The sequence below is a fragment of the Mustelus asterias genome, chromosome 11 (genome assembly GCF_964213995.1).
Source record: "Mustelus asterias chromosome 11, sMusAst1.hap1.1, whole genome shotgun sequence".
Taxonomy (NCBI): domain Eukaryota; kingdom Metazoa; phylum Chordata; class Chondrichthyes; order Carcharhiniformes; family Triakidae; genus Mustelus; species Mustelus asterias.
Window position 1 is genome coordinate 420291 of NC_135811.1, and position 19253 is coordinate 439543.

The window sequence follows — 19253 nt, forward strand, 5'->3', positions numbered from 1 at the left end:
GAGATTGAGGGGAGATTGATAAAGGAGATTGATAAAGGAGATTGATAAAGGAGATTGAGGAGAGATTGATAAAGGAGATTGAGGGGAGATTGATAAAGGAGGTTGAGGGGAGATTGATAAAGGAGATTGAGGGGAGATTGATAAAGGAGATTGATAAAGGAGATTGATAAAGGAGATTGAGGAGAGATTGATAAAGGAGATTGAGGGGAGATTGATAAAGGAGATTGATAAAGGAGATTGAGGGGAGATTGATAAAGGAGATTGATAAAGGAGATTGAGGAGAGATTGATAAAGGAGATTGAGGGGAGATTGATAAAGGACATTGAGTGGAGATTGATAAAGGAGATTGAGGGGAGATTGATAAAGGAGATTGAGGAGAGATTGATAAAGGAGATTGAGGAGAGATTGATAAAGGAGATTGAGGGGAGATTGATAAAGGAGATTGAGGAGAGATTGATAAAGGAGATTGAGGAAAGATTGATAAAGGAGATTGAGGAGAGATTGATAAAGGAGATGGAGGTGTACAGGATTCTGACAGGTTTGGATAAGGTAGACTAGGAAAATCTCTTCCCATGGGCGGCACGGTGGCACAGTCTCGGGTCACTGTCTGTGTGGAGTTTGCACGTTCTCCCCATGTGTGCATGGGTTTCCTCTGGGTGCTCCGGTTTCCTCCCACACTCCAAAGGTCTGGTTGATTGGCCTCTTAGTGTCAGTGGGATTATCAGGGTAAATGCATGAGGTTACAGGGATAGGGCCTGGGTGGGATTGTTGTCAGTGCAGGCTCGATGGGCCGACTGGCCTCCTGTAGGGATTCGATGAGCTCACGGTACAGGGAACAGGGAAGACAGATAGAAGATTCCTGTAGCAAGTGGGACTGACCCAGAACTGACTGCCCACGAGGGTGGTGGAAGCAGAATTGATCATTCCAGGCACGAGTCCCGTTATTGGCGTCCCGCTACTTGACCAGTGAGGCGGGGTGGGAAAATCGCACCCCGGGCCTCCCCAATACCTGGTACATTTGCAGCAAGACTTCCCTACTCTCACACTCCAAGCCGTTTGAGATAAGGGCCCACGTTCCATTGGAATTCCATTAACATTCCTGTGCAGATGTTTTACGGAGGTAAAGGTGCTATCAGTTTTAGAAATGATCTGTTAATTAAGAAACAGCAGTTTGTGATGTTCTTTGTCTTGTCCTTTAAGGTGTCTGTCCTACAAAACCAAGGCCGGGAGATGATGATTGTCACGAGTGGAGCTGTGGCTTTCGGAAAACAACGGCTCAGGCATGAAATCCTGCTTTCCCAGAGTGTCCGACAAGCATTGCACTCCGGACAGAACCAGCTGAAAGACATGGTGAGCTGGGAGGGGGACGGCAACTCAAAGCAGTTTCAGGATGTGGAGAAATGGGAAAATAATGTTGTCTTCTTTCTGACAATTTAGCTTTTGTGTTTTTCTCTCCACTCGCTGCAGGGTTTTGAGAAACAGGAAGAGAATACTGAAGCTCTCTCTAGCCTGACTGAACTCTCTGCTCTGTTACACACAGTCAGTACTGAGTGTCCTTGTAGACCAGGTTTGTCCAAGATCAGCCTGTGGGCTGGATGTGGAATGGGCCACATGGTTCTCCCAGTGGAGATAATGGGGGCGATTCCGCTGCACTGCTCGAGTAGATCAGCGGACCGGAGGACATCTGCGGAGCCGTGTTGTGGGCTTCCCACTGGGCGCCAAGGCCTCCGCGCATCTCCGAGACCAGGATTTTGATCACAATCAGCTCCGTGCCAAAAATCAGCACTGCCCACGGGGCACCCCCTTACCCCCGACCTCCCGCGAGAGGGGGGTTGGGGGCGAGAGGGCCTCAATGCCCTCTCTTCCCAGCAGCGGGGTTGGACCGCCTGTTCCCTGTTAGTGGAGAGCAGTAAACCATCACGGCCAGGGGTGGTGGAGGAAATTAAGTCCCAGGCCCACGAATCATTCAGTCTGGGATGGAAACAATGTGGTCCTGGAAATTTGTAAGTATTCCCTGTCCTTTTCCCCCTTTTCCTCATCTACATGTTGCCGTTGGCGACATCTTCCAGGAATGCTGCCTGCACCCAGGTTTACACCGTCACTATTTCTACATTGTCAGACTGTTACACAGTCAGCAACATGACACAGTGGTTAGCACTGCTGCCCCACAGCGCCAGGGACCCGGGGTGGCACGGTGGCACAGTGGTTAGCACTGCTGCCCCACAGCGCCAGGGACCCGGGGTGGCACGGTGGCACAGTGGTTAGCGCTGCTGCCTCACAGCGCCAGGGACCCGGGTTCGATTCCCGGCTTGGGTCACTGTCTGTGTGGAGTCTGCACATTCTCCCCGTGTCTGCATGGGTTTCCTCCGGGTGCTCTGGTTTCCTCCCAAAGTCCAAAGATGTGCAGGTTAGGTTGATTGGCCGTGCTAAATTGCCCCTTAGTGTCAGGGGGTTTAGCAAGGTAAATATACGGGGTTACGGGGATAGGGCCTGGGTGGGATTGTTGTCAGTGCAGGCTCGATGGGCCGAATGGCCTCCTTTGGGAAGACTCGGACATTGAGTGGGACTTTTCACCCCCTGCGGCCACAGAGATGCTCCGCCATTGGCCAGCGATGGGATCTTTCGGTCACACTGCTGTCAATGGGGTTTCCTGTTGTTGGTCCCCACAGTTAGGGTGGGGGGGGGCACTGGCAGTGGGACTGGAAATTCCCGCCAGCGGAATCGGAGCGGGCGAGGGTCCGACACGGAATCGGAGCGGGCGAGGGTCCGACACGGAATCGGAGCGGGCGAGGGTCCGACACGGAATCGGAGCGGGCGAGGGTCCGACACGGAAATCCCACCCGAGTGAGGCCATAAAATCCCGTCCATTCCTCTGCTTCTCTCTCTGTTGACGCTCCCTGGCTGCTGAGTATTTCCAGGATGATGTGATGTTGTTTCATTGTCACTCCTCTTTGCTCTGACCTATATTCACTTCCAGACCCAACCAGCTCAAACGTTACATCCTTACCCTTGTTTCTCCGAGCCCTTTCATGTCATTTCCCTCCCTATCTCTGTAACCCAGCTCTACAATCCCATCCTGGTATTCCCCACTCCTCCTGCGAATGCCTCTTTTGTATCTTTCCTCCCTTCCCTCCAGCATTGGCAGTGGTGCCTTCAGCAGGCTCTGCACAGCGGGAATGTGTTCCCGAATCCTATCCCTCCAGCTTTCACAACCTCCTTAAAATACACTCCTCTGATCACAACAACTGCTTCCCCCTCCTTATAACTTCTTTGTCTCAATTCCCATTTATTTGATGGTACATTAAAGGTGCTATACGAATGCAAATTCTTGTAGTGATTTGAACAACACTTTGGAACATTTAGCACAGGAGGAGGTCACTCAGCTGCTGAGGCCCTGCTCTGTGTCCAATCGAATTAGCCAGTTTACCTTTGTATTTGTTTGATTAATGGGAGATTCAGCAGAGAATATTTAAAATGATGGAGGGAATGAGGAAACGCAGTCAAAACATACCATTGATTGAAGAATGTGGGAGATTAAATGCCAGAGATTCACCGAGGGAATGGGATTTTCTGTTTACACACAGGATGGTGAAACTGTGGAATGCACAATTGGGACAACTGACACCAGGGTCAACATTCAGAAAGAGCTTTGGGGTGGGTTTAGCTCAGTTGGCTGGATGGCTGGTTAATGCTGCAGAGCGATGCCAACAGCATGGGTTCAATTCCCTTACCAGGCCCTGCCTTCTCAACCTTGCCCCTCGCTTGAGATGTGGTGACCCTCAGGTTAAATCACCACCTTCAGCCTATGGTCGTCTGGGACTGTGGCGACTTCACCTTTAGGCAGGTCGGTGGATGACTGAAGCCTCTCAACATCTTATATACCTCTATTAGGTCACCTCTCATCCTACGTCTCTCCAAGGAGAAAAGACCGAGCTCCCTCAGCCTATCCTCATAAGGCATGCCACTCAATCCAGGCAACATCCTTGTAAATCTCCTCTGCACCCTTTCAATCTTTTCCACATCCTTCCTGTAATGAGGCGACCAGAACTGAGCACAGTACTCCAAGTGGGGTCTGACGAGGGTCTTATATAGCTGCATCATTATCCCCGGACTCCTAAACTCAATCCCTCGATTGATAAAGGCCAGCACACCATACGCCTTCTTAACCACCTCCTCCACCTGCGGGGCCGATTTTAGAGTCCTATGGACCCGGACCCCAAGGTCCTTCTGATCCTCTACAGTACTAAGAGTCTTTCCCTTTATATTGTACTCCTTCATCCCATTTGACCTAACAAAATGGACTACTATGCATTTATCTGGGTTGAAGTCCATCTGCCACTTCTCCGCCCAGTCTTGCATCCTATCTATGTCCCTCTGTAACTTCTGACATCCCTCCAGACTATCCACAACCCCACCAACCTTCGTGTCGTGGGCAAACTTACCAACCCATCCCTCCACTTCCTCATCCAGGTCATTTATGAAAATGACAAACAGCAAGGGCCCCAGAACAGATCCCTGGGGCACGCCACTGGTGACTGACCTCCATATAGAAAAAGACCCATCTATACCCACTCTCTGCCTCCTTTGGGCAAGCCAGTTCTAGATCCACAGGGCAGCAGCCCCTTGGGTCCCATGCCCTCTCACTTTTTTGAGAAGCCTTGCATGGGGGACGTTATCGAACGCCTTGCTAAAATCCATATAAACCACATCTACCGCTTTCCCTTCGTCAATGTGTTTAGTCACATTTTCGAAGAACTCCACCAGGCTCGTAAGGCACGATCTGCCTTTGACAAAGCCATGCTGAGTATTCTTGAGCATACTAAACCTCTCTAAATGCTCATAAATCCTGTCCCTCAGGATCTTCTCCATCAGCTTACCAACCACTGAGGTTAGACTCACCGGTCGGTAATTTCCTGGGCTATCCCTATTCCCCTTCTTGAAAATAGGAACCACGTCCGCAATCCTCCAATCCTCCGGCACCTCTCCCGTCTCCATCGACGACGCAAAGATCATCGCCAGAGGCTCTGCAATCTCTTCCCTTGCCTCCCACAGTAACCTGGGGTACATCCCATCTGGACCCGGCGACTTATCTATCTTGATGCCATTCAAAGATTCCAGCACAACCTCTTTGTTAAATTCCACATGCTCAATCTTTTCAGTCCACCCAGGTCCTTCTCCTCTGTGAAAACCGAGGCAAAATACTCATTCAGCACCTCTGCCATTTCTACTGGTTCCGTACAGATTTTCCTGCCTTCACCTTTTATGGGCCCTATTTCTTCACGTCTCATCCTTTTACTCTTCACATATTTATAGAACGCCTTAGGGTTTTCCTTAATCCTACCTGCTAAGGCCTTCTCGTGACCCCTTCTGGCTCTCCTAATTTCCTTCTTTAGTCCCTTCCTACAAGCCGTATACTCATCTCGATCCCTATCTTTGCCAAGCTCTCTGAACCTTTTGTACACTTTCCTTTTCTTCTCGACTAGGTCCCGCACAGCTTTCGTGCACCACGGTTCCTTTAACCGACCAACTCCTCACTGTCTGCTCGGAACGTTGTCCTGTAGAACTCTAGACAGACATTCCTTGAAAAACTGCCACCTCTCTTCAGTACATTTCCCCAAGAATACCTCCTTCCAATTCACTCCTCTAATTTGCTGCCTTATGTCTTCATATTTCCCCTTACTCCATATAAACGCTTTCCTAGCTTGCCTGATCCTCTCTTTTTCCAATGCAAGCATAAAGGAGATAGAGTTATGATCGCTATCCCCAAGATGCTCTCCCACTGAGAGATCTGACACCTGTCCAGGTTCATTGGTCAGTATCAGATCAAGTACAGCCTCTCCTCTTGTAGGCTTGTCCACATGCTGTGTCAGGAAACCCTCCTGAACACACCTAACGAACTCCTCCCCATCCAATCCCCTTACCCTCGGGATATTCCAATCTATGTTTGGGAAATTAAAGTCTCCCATCACAACAACTCTGCTATTACTACATGTCTCAAGGATCTGTTTCCCTATCTGCTCCTCCACCTCCCTGTTACTATTGGGCGGCCTATAGAAAACTCCCAGCAAAGTGATCGACCCCTTCCCACCCCGAACTTCCACCCACAGAGACTCTGTAGACAATCCCTCCACAGCACACACCTTCTCGACAGCTGTGACACTATCGCTGATCGGCAGTGCCACTCCACCCCCTCTCTTGCCTCCCTCCCTGTCCTTCCTGAAACATCTGAATCCCGGCACCTGAAGTATCCAATCCTGTCCCTGAGATATCCAAGTCTCCATAATGGCCACCACATCATACTTCCAGGCATCGATCCACGCTCTGAGCACATCCCCTTTATTCACTATACTCCTGGCATTAAAGTAAACACATCTCAATCCTTTGGTCTGAGCTCTCCCCTTCTCTATCCCCCGTCCATCCTCCCTCTTGCACTGTCTATAACCCTTCTCTGTTTGCGAGCTAACTTCCTCGCTCCCAGTCACCTCGTCTCGATCACCCCCCCCCCAACCTATCTAGTTTAAACTCTCCCCAGTGGCCTTAGCCAACCTTCCCGCCAGGATATTGGTCCCCCTGGGATTCAAGTGCCACCCGTTTTTTGTGTACAGGTCACACCTGCCCCTAAAGAGGTCCCAATGATCCAGGAACCTGAATCCCTGCCCCCTGCACCAGTCCCTCAGCCACACATTCATCCTCCACCTCACTCCATTCCTGCCCTCACCCTCCCGTGGCACAGGCAGCAATCCTGAGATTACTACCTTTGCTTTCCTCCTTCTCAGCTGTCTCCCTAATTCCCTGTACTCTCTTTTCATGACCCCTTCCCCCTTCCTTGAAGATTTGTAGTGAGTGAGTGAGTTGCACAGTGTATTAATTTCTGTGTGACAGAGTTTGTTTTGCGTTGCAGACAGTTCCTGTGCTGGAAGCCCGTGCCTGCGCTGCAGCTGGTCAGAGTGGTCTGATGGCTCTGTATGAGGCCATGTTCACACAGTACAGCATTTGTGCTGCTCAGGTTGGTGGATATCCTGACAATAACCGTTTGAGAATAATCTGTTTCAATCATTTCTGCAATTTGGATTTGTTCCTTTCTAATGATTGGGTTTGAAAATGAGCAAATGAACGTTCACACTTTGCTGTTTATCCCCAGATTCTTGTAACAAACCTAGATTTTCACGATGAGCAGAAGCGGCGGAATTTGAGCAGCACGCTTCATGAACTTCTCCGAATGAACATTGTTCCAATCATCAACACCAACGATGCAGTCGTTCCACCTCCTGAACCAAACAGTGACCTGCAGGGGGTAGGTGGAGCCCCAGAACTCTGAACATTTGGCAGAGATTATTCGGGAGTTAATCAAATGTTTCTCATTGTTCAGATGAAATTCAGTTGCTAGATTTTGTCCACTGAATCCATCCAATCGGATTATAGCCTGAGCAGATCCCATTTCCTGAAGTTCTTACAGAGATGGTGAGGTCAGAGTTGTTGCGTCGTGAAGAGTGGGAAATGATGAACACTTGGAAACATTTCTCTTTTGGTTTGAGATTATCTGTCTAAAATTGAGCTTGGTTTCTTTCTCAGTGTGATTTTCATTTCTGTTTTAGCAGGTGATCAGTGTGAAGGATAATGACAGTCTGGCAGCAAGACTAGCTGTGGAGATGAGGGCAGACATGCTGATTGTCCTGTCTGATGTGGAAGGTGTGTATGAAGCGGGTGACAAGGTCACCAGTCGGGGCAGTCTCTGGAGTCTGTCGGGAACATCAGGCACAGCCAGTGGCTCAGTCATTCCAGCTGGCAGGCCAGGGAAGTTACAGTCGGTGCTAAATTAACCAATTATCATTGGATGATTTGATAGAGGTGGTTAAAAGAACAAACAAAGAAAAGTACAGCACAGGAACAGGCCCTTCGGCCCCTCCAAGCCTGCACCGTCCATGCTGCCCGTCTGAACTAAAAAACCCTTCTGCCCTTATTCGGCCCATATCCCTCTATTCCCTCCCTATTCATGCACCCATCCAGATGCCTCTTAAATGTTGCTAATGTGCCTGCTTCCACCACCTCCTCTGGCAGCGCGTTCCAGGCACCCACCACTCTCTGCGTGAAAAACCTCCCCCCACACATCTCCCTTAAACTTTCCCCCGCTCACCATGAACCTGTGCCCCCGTGAAATTGACACTTCCACCCTGGGAAAAAGCCTCTGACTCTCCACCCTGTCTGTGCCTCTCATAATTTTGTAGATCTCTCTCCGGTTTCCCCTCAGCCTCCGTCTTTCCGTCTTACTTGTGACACTAATAAATAAACTTTACTGAGGAAGCTTTACACTGTTGGAAAAGCCAGATTTCCACTAAGATGTTAAAGTGGGCCTTGTGCGCCTTCCCACAGCACTGTTTTGAAGAAGAATAGTGACGTTCTCCTGGTGAATGTTTATTCCTTAATTGACATCCCAAAAACAGGTTATCTCTTCGTGGTCACGTTGATGTTTGTGGGAGCTTGCTTTGCACCAATTGGCTGTTTGAATAAACAGTGACTGCACATGGACTGATTGGTGCAGCCAATGGTTGTTTCAGTTAGTAATCTCCTGTGTGATACAGCGATTGGTTACATTCTGTTAATTTGATTTCGTGAACTAAATATTTCCATTAGGAAGGGAAGGCATGGCCAGGATTCCCATTCCCAATAGAAATGCACAAAGTGCGGATCCCGGAAATCTGAAATAAAAACAGGAAATACTGGATAAACTCAGCAGATCTGGCAGCATCTGTGGAGAGAGAAACAGAGTTAACGTAGACAGAGTTAATGTAACTCTCTTTCTCTCTACACAGATGCTGCCAGACCTGATGGGTTCTTTCAGAACTTTCTGACGTTATCCCCAGCCCAATGCCATTTATTGAGGGTGAGGATGGGCCCTGGGTGAGGGTGGGCCCTGGGTGAGGGTGGGCCCTGGGTGAGGATGGGCCCTGGGTGAGGATGGGCCCTGGGTGAGGATGGGCCCTGGGTGAGGATGGGCCCTGGGTGAGGGTGGGCCCTGGGTGAGGGTGGGCCCTGGGTGAGGATGGGCCCTGGGTGAGGATGGGCCCTGGGTGAGGATGGGCCCTGGGTGAGGATGGGCCCTGGGTGAGGATGGGCCCTGGGTGAGGATGGGCCCTGGGTGAGGGTGGGCCCTGGGTGAGGGTGGGCCCTGGGTGAGGGTGGGCCCTGGGTGAGGATGGGCCCTGGGTGAGGATGGGCCCTGGGTGAGGATGGGCCCTGGGTGAGGATGCCAGCTACTGGTGTTGTGGAATTTTACCCGCCAAGGAGACAGGGGTTGAAATTGGCGAAGGCCAAGGGTGTGGGCATTTACCACAGCAGATACAATGTGTGATGTGGAGTCTGGTTAGAAGGGAAAGACCATCTGTCTTCAATTTTCTCCAAGGCATCTTAATCACTATCATTGGGATTTTGAAAGCAGACACTGAGTTGTGGGATGAATTTGAAAAGGAAATGTGGATCTGTTAGCTCCGACAGAGTCTGGTGAGCTGGGCTGTGAGCTGAAAAATTATAATTTTAGATAATTTAGCAAAGACAGGATGTATCTTGGTCTTTTTATAAAGTGTTAGCACAGCTTTTGATCTGACAATGTTGTCCTGTTTAGTGAGACAAGAGATAGATGTCATAGTCACAGAGTCATAGAGGTTTACAGCATGGAAACAGGCCCTTCGGCCCAACTTGTCCATGCCGCCCTTTTTTTTAAAAACCCCTAAGCTAGTCCCAATTGCCCGCATTTGGCCCATATCCCTCTATACCTATCGTACCCATGTAACTATCTAAATGCTTTTTAAAAGATAAAATTGTACCCGCCTCTACTACTACCTCTGGCAGCTTGTTCCAGACACTCACCACCCTCTGTGAGAAAAAATTGCCCCTCTGGACACTGTTGTATCTCTCCCCTCTCACCTTAAACCTATGTCCTCTAGTTTTAGACTCCCCTACCTTTGGGAAAAGATATTGACTATCTAGCTGATCTGTGCCCCTCATTATTTTATAGACCTCTATAAGATCACCCCTCAGCCTCCTACGCTCCAGAGAAAAAAGTCCCAGTCTATCCAGCCTCTCCTCATAAGTCCAACCATCAAGTCCCGGTAGCATCCTAGTAAATCTCTTCTGCACTCTTTCTAGTTTAATAATATCCTTTCTATAATAGGGTGACCAGAACCGTACACCCTATTATAGCCACGGTCATCGATCTTTACAGCACAGAAAGAGGCCCTTTGGCCATCGTGGTAACTGGTGTCTTCATTCAAAGGGTGGAGATTAGTTACTTTCAGAGATGCTGGTCACCCACTGGAGTTGGGAGTTAATATGGGGGAGTTAGGAAAAGTTATAACTTACATTCATTTAGCACCTTTAATGCAGCAAAACATCCGAGGCCCCTCCCAAGAGCTTAGTCAATTACACATTGGACCATACCACAAAAAGAGAGATTAGGAGAGGTGAGCGAAGCCTTGGTTAAAGATGCAGATTTTCAGGAACATCTTGAGGCGGGGGAGAGAGTTAGAGTGATTTAGGGAGCAACTTCTAAAGTTTACGGCATAGGCAGCTGAGAGCAAGGTTAGCAAATCGGGGATGTATAATACACAGAGATCTCTGGGTTGTAGAACTGCAGGGGGTCACAGAGATAGTGAGGGGTGAGGTCATGGAGTAATTGGAACACAAGGGGGTGAATTTTACCGTCCCGCCCGCCACGGGAATCGGAGCGAGTGAGGGGCGGAGCATGGAAAGGTCTGGTGACCTCGGGGGGATTTTCCAGTTTCACGGCTGGAAAATTCCACCCATGGATCAGAATTGTGAAATTAAACTCCAGTGTTCAATCTTGCTTCCACAATTTCTGGATTATTTGTGATTCTGGATTGAGTGTTTGAGATTTGTGAGTAAAAGTGCTTTTCTTTGTTTCAGGGCTTTTTGATAGTCCGCCTGGATTGGACGATGCTAAACTTATTGATATCTTTTACCCTGGAGACCAGCAATCCATCACTTTCGGCACAAAATCCAGAGTGGGACTGGGAGGCATGGAGGCAAAGGTGGGAGAGAGGCTGTAAAAAAGAAATGATTGAATGACAGTCAGGAGAGATGGAATTCAGTGATTCAATACCTTCCCAATGTTTCTTACCTCCTCAGTGTCTCAGACAATTAGAAGCCTCTTTGTCCCTTATTTTGTTGTTCTCTGCCCCTCCCTTTCCCTATCTTCAGGGTTTCAGCATATTTATTTATCCAGCCATCCCTAAAGCCTTTCAGATTCAATTCATAGAATCCCTGCAGTGTAGGAGGAGGCCATTCGGTCCATCAAGTCTGCACTGACTCTCCAACAGAGTATCCTGTCCAGGTCCTATCCCCATAGCCCCACGCATTTACCCCACTAATCCCCCTAACCTACATGTCTTTGGACACTAAGAAACAATTTAGCATGGCCAATCCACCTAATCTGCACATTTTTGGAGTGTGGGAGGAAACCGGAGCACCCGGAGGAAACCCACGCAGACACGGGGAGAACGTGCAGACTCCGCACAGACAGTGACCCAAGCCGGGAATTGCTGAACTGTTTGTTAATCATGTTTGTTAATCAATGATACAAAGATTGGAGGTGTAGTGGACAGTGAGGAAGGTTTTCAAAGCTTGTAGAGGGATTTGGACCAACTAGAAAAATGGGCTGAAAAATGGCAAATGGAATTTAACGCAGACAAGTGTGAGATATTGCACTTTGGAAGGACAAACCAAAGAAGAACGTACAGGGTAAATGGTAGGACTCTGAAGAGTGCAGTTGAACAGAGGGATCTGGGAATACAGATACATAATTCCCTAAAAGTGATGTCACAGGTGGATAGGGTCGTAAAGAGTGCCTTTGGTACATTGGCCTTTATAAATCGGAGTATCGAGTATAAAAGTTGGAGTGTTATGGTAAGGTTATATAAGGCATTGGTGAGGCCGAATTTGGAGTATTGTGTACAGTTTTGGTCACCTAGTTACAGGAAGGATGTAAATAAGATTGAAAGAGTGCAGAGAAGGTTCACAAGGATGTTGCCGGGACTTGAGAAACTGAGTTACAGAGAGAGATTGAATAGGTTGGGACTTTATTCCCTGGAGCGTAGAAGATTGAGGGGAGATTTGATAGAGGTGTATAAGATTTTGATGGGTATAGATAGAGTGAATGCAAGCAGGCTTTTTCCACTGAGGCTAGGGGAGAAAAAAACCAGAGGGCATGGGTTAAGGGTGAAAGGAGAAAAGTTTAAAGGGAATATTAGGGAGGGCTTCTTCACGCAGAGAGTGGTGGGAGTGTGGACTGAGCTGCCGGATAAAGTGGTAAATGCGGGGTCACTTTTAACATTTAAGAAAAACTTGGACGGGTTCATGGATGAGAGAGGTGTGGAGGGATATGGTCCAAGTGCAGGTCAGTGGGACTAGGCATAAAATGGTTCGGCACAGACAAGAAGGGCCAAAAGGCCTGTTTCTGAGCTGTAATTTTCTATGGTTCTATTCCACTTTGTTGCTTTGTTTTCCTCACGTGTAATTGATCGACCTTCTCCTGTGCCAAGTGGCTTGGTAGCTCTTTGTTCCATCTTCAATTAGATCGTGGTTAATCTGTACCTCGACTCCATTAACTCCCCGTTTCTCCAGAAACGTTGATATCTTTACCGATCACTTTCGGCCAAGTGGCTCCAATTGTCCTCCCACATCCGCAGCCTGTTGGAACAGACACTTCCTGATTTCCGCTGCCCTCTGTGTGAAAAACGTGCTTCCAGATTCTGTGCCTGAATGACCTCACTCTAATTCTAAGATTCTTCTTGTTTGTTCCCCACCAGAGGAAGTAGTTTCTTCGTATCTCCCTTATTGAATCTTTTCATGTTTCAATATCTCAATGAGATCAGCCCTCTGGGTTCTATTCCGAGGGAATTGCAATTTGATGCAACCTGTCCCCATTCTCCTCATTCTCCTTCAATCATACTCCCTCTCTCGGTCTGCTTTTTTCAGTGAGACTCCAGTCAATCTGGATGAACCCGGCAGGGAATGCGGGTTTGAGCAGTGGGCGATTGGGCAGTGTCTGGGATGGTATTTGGAAGATTCACACTAAATTCTGGGAGAGACAGTGGCCAGATTTTCCCGGTAATTCCCGCTCCGCTACCACAGCAAACTGAGCGCCAAATTCTCCACTCACTGCAGTGAGAGCAGAGAATCCCGCCTGTGTGAACAGCCGGGAAAATCCAGCCCCTTAAAATCCGATTTAGAGCCAGAGAATAGAACCATCGAATCCCGACAATACAGAAGGAAGCCATTCAGCCCATCGAGTCTGCACCGACTCTCAGTTTCTCGCTGGCGTGGGCACTCAGTCCCAGTTCGGGAGAATCGGGGCCTCCTGCTTCCACCCCCAGGCCCACCCCCACTGCCCAATCTCCACAATCCCCCACATTTACCAAGGCCTGTCCGCTGAAGCGGTGCCTGGGGAAGTGCAGAGATTGCAGGGATAATGGCAAGCTCTTCCTCATGGGAGTTAGAGAGTTGTTAGAGCTGGATTGAGGGGAACTGAGTCCAGGATGAGAATGTGTTCCAGGTTCTGTACAGGAAGTGTTTCTGAGTCTTGCTGGATGCTGATGTTTGCTCTCCGTTCCGAGAGCGGCTGTTCTGGAGCACTGAGCAGGCTTCTCCGAGCTGGAGGCTGTTTCCAAACACAATCTGCACTCAGATATTTGGAGCTGTCTGTTTATTTCCGGTGATCGTTCTGTTTCCTTTCTCCCCGCCCCATACAAGTGAAACACACACAGGGTCCTGAGGAGTCTTGCAGGGTCGAGGTGGAGAGGAGCTTTTCTCTAGTGCGATAACCTAGAACTCGGGGTCACTGTTTAAAAATAAGGGGTCGCTCATTTAAGGCAGAGATGAGGAGAATGTTTCTCTCTCGGAGTGCGGAGAGTCTCTGGAACTTTCTTCCTCAAAAGGTGTTGGAAGCAGAAAGCACGATTCTCCTGAACTGGGGCCAAGAGCCCACTCCAGTGAGAAACCAGGAGAATCTCCAGCTGGCATTGGTCGCGTCCAGCAGCTGGATTCCCTCACCTAATAGATGCTAATTTATTCACAGCCGACAACCCACTGGCCAGCCCCGCTGCTCCGAGACTGGGCTGCATTTTAAAATGGCTCTGGATGAGAAGGTGATTGGGGCCGGCAGCGCGGCCTGGGAGGGTCGCAGTGCGGTCTGGGAGGGTCCCAGCGCGGTCTGGGAGGGTCACAGTGCGGTCTGGGAGGGTCACAGTGCGGTCTGGGAGGGTCGCAGTGCGGTCTGGGAGGGTCCCAGCGCGGTCTGGGAGGGTCGCAGTGCGGTCTGGGAGGGTCGCAGTGCGGTCTGGGCGGGCCACAGCGCGGTCTGGGAGGGTCATAGCGCGGTCTGGGAGGGTCACAGTGCGGTCTGGGAGGGTCCCAGCGCGGTCTGGGAGGGTCGCAGTGCGGTCTGGGAGGGTCACAGTGCGGTCTGGGAGGGTCACAGTGCGGTCTGGGAGGGTCGCAGTGCGGTCTGGGAGGGTCGCAGTGCAGCAGCGCGGTCTGGGAGGGCCACAGCGCGGTCTGGGAGGGTCACAGTGCGGTCTGGGAGGGTCACAGTGCGGTCTGGGAGGGTCCCAGCGCGGTCTGGGAGGGTCGCAGTGCGGTCTGGGAGGGTCGCAGTGCGGTCTGGGAGGGTCGCAGTGCAGCAGCGCGGTCTGGGAGGGTCCCAGCGCGGTCTGGGAGGGTCGCAGTGCGGTCTGGGAGGGTCGCAGTGCGGTCTGGGAGGGTCGCAGTGGTGGTCAGTTTCAAACCCACTTTCCCACCGACTCCCGATTATCCTGGGCAGCGCCATTCAGCATCGGAGCTCGTGAGCCTGGAGAACCCACCCCTTAGTCCTTGAATATTCCTGAGGCAGAGTTGGATAGATTCCTGATTGACGAGGGGGTGAAAGGTTATCGGGTGTGAAAGGTTATCGGGGGTCAGCAGGAATGTGGGGTTGGGATTACAGTCAGATCAGCCATGCTCTTATTGAATGGCAGAGAAGGATTGGAGGGGCCTCCAGCTCCTAATTTGCATGTTTGTCCGCACTGATTGCTGGTTCTGTTCAACAACAGAGCCTGAAACTGAGGAATGAAGTTATTTTCTATCATTGTTGTTGATTGAATTTCAGTTCAATCCATAAGAATCCACTTGTCGGTGAGTAAATAACTCGGGCGGGATTCTCCAGCCGAGCTTGTCTGCAAACCGGAGATTCCCGTCTGACTTCAATAGACCTTTACATCGTCCACCCCTCGTCCGCCAGAATTCCAGTCGCGGGTGGGATGGAGAATTCTGGCCCTGGTGTTTTGACCTTTTTTTGTGTTTTCTTAATTCATTCACGGGGTGTGGGTATCACTGGCTAGACCAGCATTTATTGCTAATCCCTAGTTGCCCTTCAGATGTTCGTGGTGAGCTGCCTTCTTGAACTGCTGCAGTCCCTGAGGTGTAGGTACACCCACAGTGCTGTTAGAGAGAGTATTCCAGGATTTTGATCCAGTGACAGTGAAGGAACAGCGATACATTTCCAAGTTAGGATGGTGACTGGCTTGAGGGGGAACCTCGAGGTGGGGATGTTCCCGTGTATCTGCTGCCCTTGTCCTTCTAGATGGTAGTGATTATGGGTTTGGAAGGTGCTGTCTAAGGAACCTTGGTGAGTTCCTGCAGTGCATAGATCCATAGAGTCATAGAGGTTTGCAGCATGGAAACAGGCCCTTCGGCCCAACTTGTCCATGCTGCCCTTTTTTTTAAAAACCCCTAAACTAATCCCAATTGCCCGCATTTGGCCCATATCCCTCTATACCCATCGTACCCATGTAACTGTCTAAATGCTTTTTAAAAAAGTAAAATTGTATCCACCACTACTACAACCTCTGGCAGCTTGTTCCAGACACTCACCACCTTCTGTGTGAAACAATTGCCCCTCTCGACACTTTTGTATCTCTCCCCTCTCACCTTAAACCTACGCCCTCTAGATTTAGACTCCCCGATGTGTTGTACCAGTTTGTAGATGGTACACACAGAGCCAGAGAATAGAACCATAGAATCCCTGCAGTACAGAAGGAAGCCGTTCAGCCCATCGAGTCTGCACCGACTCTCAATTTCTCGCTGGCGTGGGCACTCAGTCCCAGTTCGGGAGAATCGGGGCCTCCTGCTTCCACCCCCAGGCCCACCCCCACTGCCCGATCTCCAAAATCCCGCGCATTTACCAAGGCCTGTCCGCTGAAGCTGGTGCCAAACCCTTTTTCCCGCTGACTCCCACTGAGCGTCAGTGGTGGTGGGAGTGAATGTTTGTGGATGGGGTGCCAATCAAACAGGATTTTCTGTTTGTTTCTCTATGCTGTATATCTTGGTTTGTACCTTGTGTCTGGACTCCAGGCTGATTGTGAAGGATATTGGATTGTGCTCAGCCAGTGTGCTATCAGGTAAAAGGGATTTGTTTTTACCTGATTACCAGGGAAAGGTGAATATGATTGATGGATGGTGAGTGGATGATCCACCGTTTGGAAGAAATTTGAATAATAAACCTGTCCTTTGAAAAAAGTGATACCAACAAGAAGCTGTCACCTGTCTTTCACCTGCTGGTGTTTCACTGGGGAAGCTTATAGTAACAGTCTGAAACATGGTACCCACTGTACTTGGTGATGTGTATGTTACAGGTGAAGGCAGCTCTGTGGGCCCTCCAGGGAGGAACGTCTGTGGTCATAGCAAGTGGGACCCACCCAAAGGTGACTGGTCATGTGATCACTGACATTGTGGAGGGCAAAAAAGTTGGAACTTTCTTCTCGGAGGTCAAACCTGCAGGTGGGTGTGGACAGTGTGCGGCTGCGGAGGGGTGAGAGGTTAAATTTACCACTTTCTCCGTTACTTCCCGTGGATCTGTCAGTGCATTCCAGACTCGGGAAGAGAACATTTTCTCCTCGTACTCTCCTTGAGTTTCTGAAAAATGATCATTCAATTAACAAATAAAGTAACAAATGAGAAAGTTACAAAAGACAATTTACTCTCGACGAGCGGTGAGAAAATGATCACATCGTCACAGCAGACACGACGTTACTAACACTCACTTCAGGCTAAAGCAATGAAAAGAAAGGCTTGCATTTCTTTGGCATTGGAATATAGTCAGTGCTGCAATGATGAATCATAATGCTGAGATAAATATTGCCCAATGCAACGCGGAGAACTCCCCTGCTGATCTCAAATAGTGTAATGAGGAGCTTTCCTGTCATAGAGGTTTACAGCATGGAAACAGGCCCTTCGGCCCAACTTGTCCATGCCTCCCTTATTTATTTAAACTCCTAAGCTAGTCCTAATTGCCCGCATTTGGCTCATATCCCTCTATACCCATCTTACCCACGTAACTATCTAAATGCTTTTTAAAAGACAAAATTGTACTCGCCTCTACTACTACCTCTGGCAGCTTGTTCCAGACACTCACCACCCTCTGTGTGAAAAAAGTGCCCCTCTGGACATTTTTGTATCTCTCCCCTCTCACCTTAAACCTATGCCCTCTAGTTTTAGACTCCCCTACCTTTGGGAAAAGATATTGACTATCTAGCTGATCTGTGCACCTCATTATTTTATAGACCTCTATAAGATCACCCCTCAGCCTCCGACACTCCAGAGAAAAAAGTCCCAGTCTGTCCAGCCTCTCCTTATAACTCAAAATATCAAGTCCCGGTAGCATCCGAGTAAATCTTTTCTGCACTCTTTCTAGTTTAATAATATCCTTTCTATAATAGGGTGACCAGAACTGTACACAGTATTCCAAGTGTGGCCTTATCAATGTCTTGTACAACTTCAACAAGACATTCCAACTCCTGTATTCAATGTTCTGACCAATGAAACCAAGCATGCTGAATGCCTTCTTCACCACTCTGTCTACTTTCAAGGAGCTATGAACATGTACCCCTAGATCTCTTTGTTCTGTAACTCTCCCCACGCCCTACCATTAACTGAGTAAGTCCTGCCCTGGTTCAATCTACCAAAATGCATCACCTTGCTTTTATCTAAATTAAACTCCAGCTGCCATTCGTCAGCCCACTGGCTCAATTGATCAAGATCCCATTGCAATCGGAGATAACTTTCTTCACTGTCCACTATGCCACCAACCTTGGTGTCATCTGCAAACTTACTAACCATGCCTCCTATATTCTCATCCAAATCATTAATATAAATGACAAATAACAGTGGACCCAGCACTGATCCCTGAGGCACACCGCTGGTCACAGGCCTCCAGTTTGAAAAACAACCCTCTACAACCACCCTTGGCTTCTGTCAAGAAGCCAATTTTGTATCCATTTAGTTACCTCAGCCTGGATCGCGTGAGATTTAACCTTATGCAACAACCTACCATGCGGCACCTTGTCAAAGGCCTTGCTAAAGTCCATGTAGACAACATCAACTGCACTGCCCTCATCTACCTTCTTGGTTACCCCTTCAAAAACCTCAATCAAATTTGTGTGACATGATTTTCCACTCACAAAGCCATGCTGACTGTCCCTAATCAGTCCTTGCGTCTCTAAATGCCTGTAGATCCTGTCTCTCAAAATACTTTCCAACAATTTACCCACCACAGATGTGAGGCTCACTGGCCTGTAGTTCCCAGGCTTTTCCCTGCAGCCCTTTTTAAACAAAGGCACAACATTTGTCACTCTCCAATCTTCAGGCACCTCACCCGTGACTATCGATGATTCAAATATCTCTGCCAGGGGACCCGCAATTTCCTCCCTAGCCTCCCACGTTGTCCTGGGATACACTTCATCAGGTCCCGGGGATTTATCTACTTTGATGCGCTTTAAGACTTCCAGCACCTCCTTCTCTGTAATATGTACACTCCTCAAGACATCACTATTTATTTCCCCAAGGTCCCTAACATCCATGCTTTTCTCAACAGTAAATACCGATGAGAAATATTCATTTAGGATCTCACCCATCTCTTGTGGATCCGCACATAGATGACCTTGTTGATCCTTAAGAGGCCCTACTCTCTCCCTTGTTACTCTTTTGCCCTTTATGTATTTGTAGAAGCTCTTTGGATTCTCCTTTGCCTTATCTGCCAAAGCAATCTTGTGTCCCCTTTTTGGCCTCCTGTTTTCTCTCTTAACTCTACTCCTACACCCCCTATACTCTTCAAGGGATTCACTTGATCCCAGCTGCCAATGTATGTCATGTGCCTCTTTCTTCTTCTTGACCAGGGCCTCAATATCCCGAGTCATCCAGGGTTCCCT

The 19253-nt window shown here is 49.0% G+C and overlaps 1 protein-coding gene across 2 annotated transcripts in view; it reads left to right on the forward strand.

Annotated features, from left to right (window-relative positions):
* Nucleotides 1–1204: 1204 nt before the first annotated feature.
* The window catches only part of aldh18a1 (aldehyde dehydrogenase 18 family, member A1), a 37984-nt gene continuing 19935 nt past the window's right edge, over nt 1205–19253 (forward strand). The window contains exons 1-6 of one of the 2 annotated variants that reach the window (XM_078222971.1): nt 1205–1350; nt 6902–7006; nt 7142–7294; nt 7599–7689; nt 10921–11045; nt 16683–16827. In XM_078222971.1, coding sequence (XP_078079097.1) covers nt 1231–1350; nt 6902–7006; nt 7142–7294; nt 7599–7689; nt 10921–11045; nt 16683–16827 — 739 coding nt within the window. In that variant the 5' untranslated portion in view covers nt 1205–1230. Of the gene's footprint in view, nt 1351–6901; nt 7007–7141; nt 7295–7595; nt 7690–10920; nt 11046–16682; nt 16828–19253 lie in introns of both variants that reach the window. The other variant, XM_078222972.1, reaches the window with a different exon arrangement.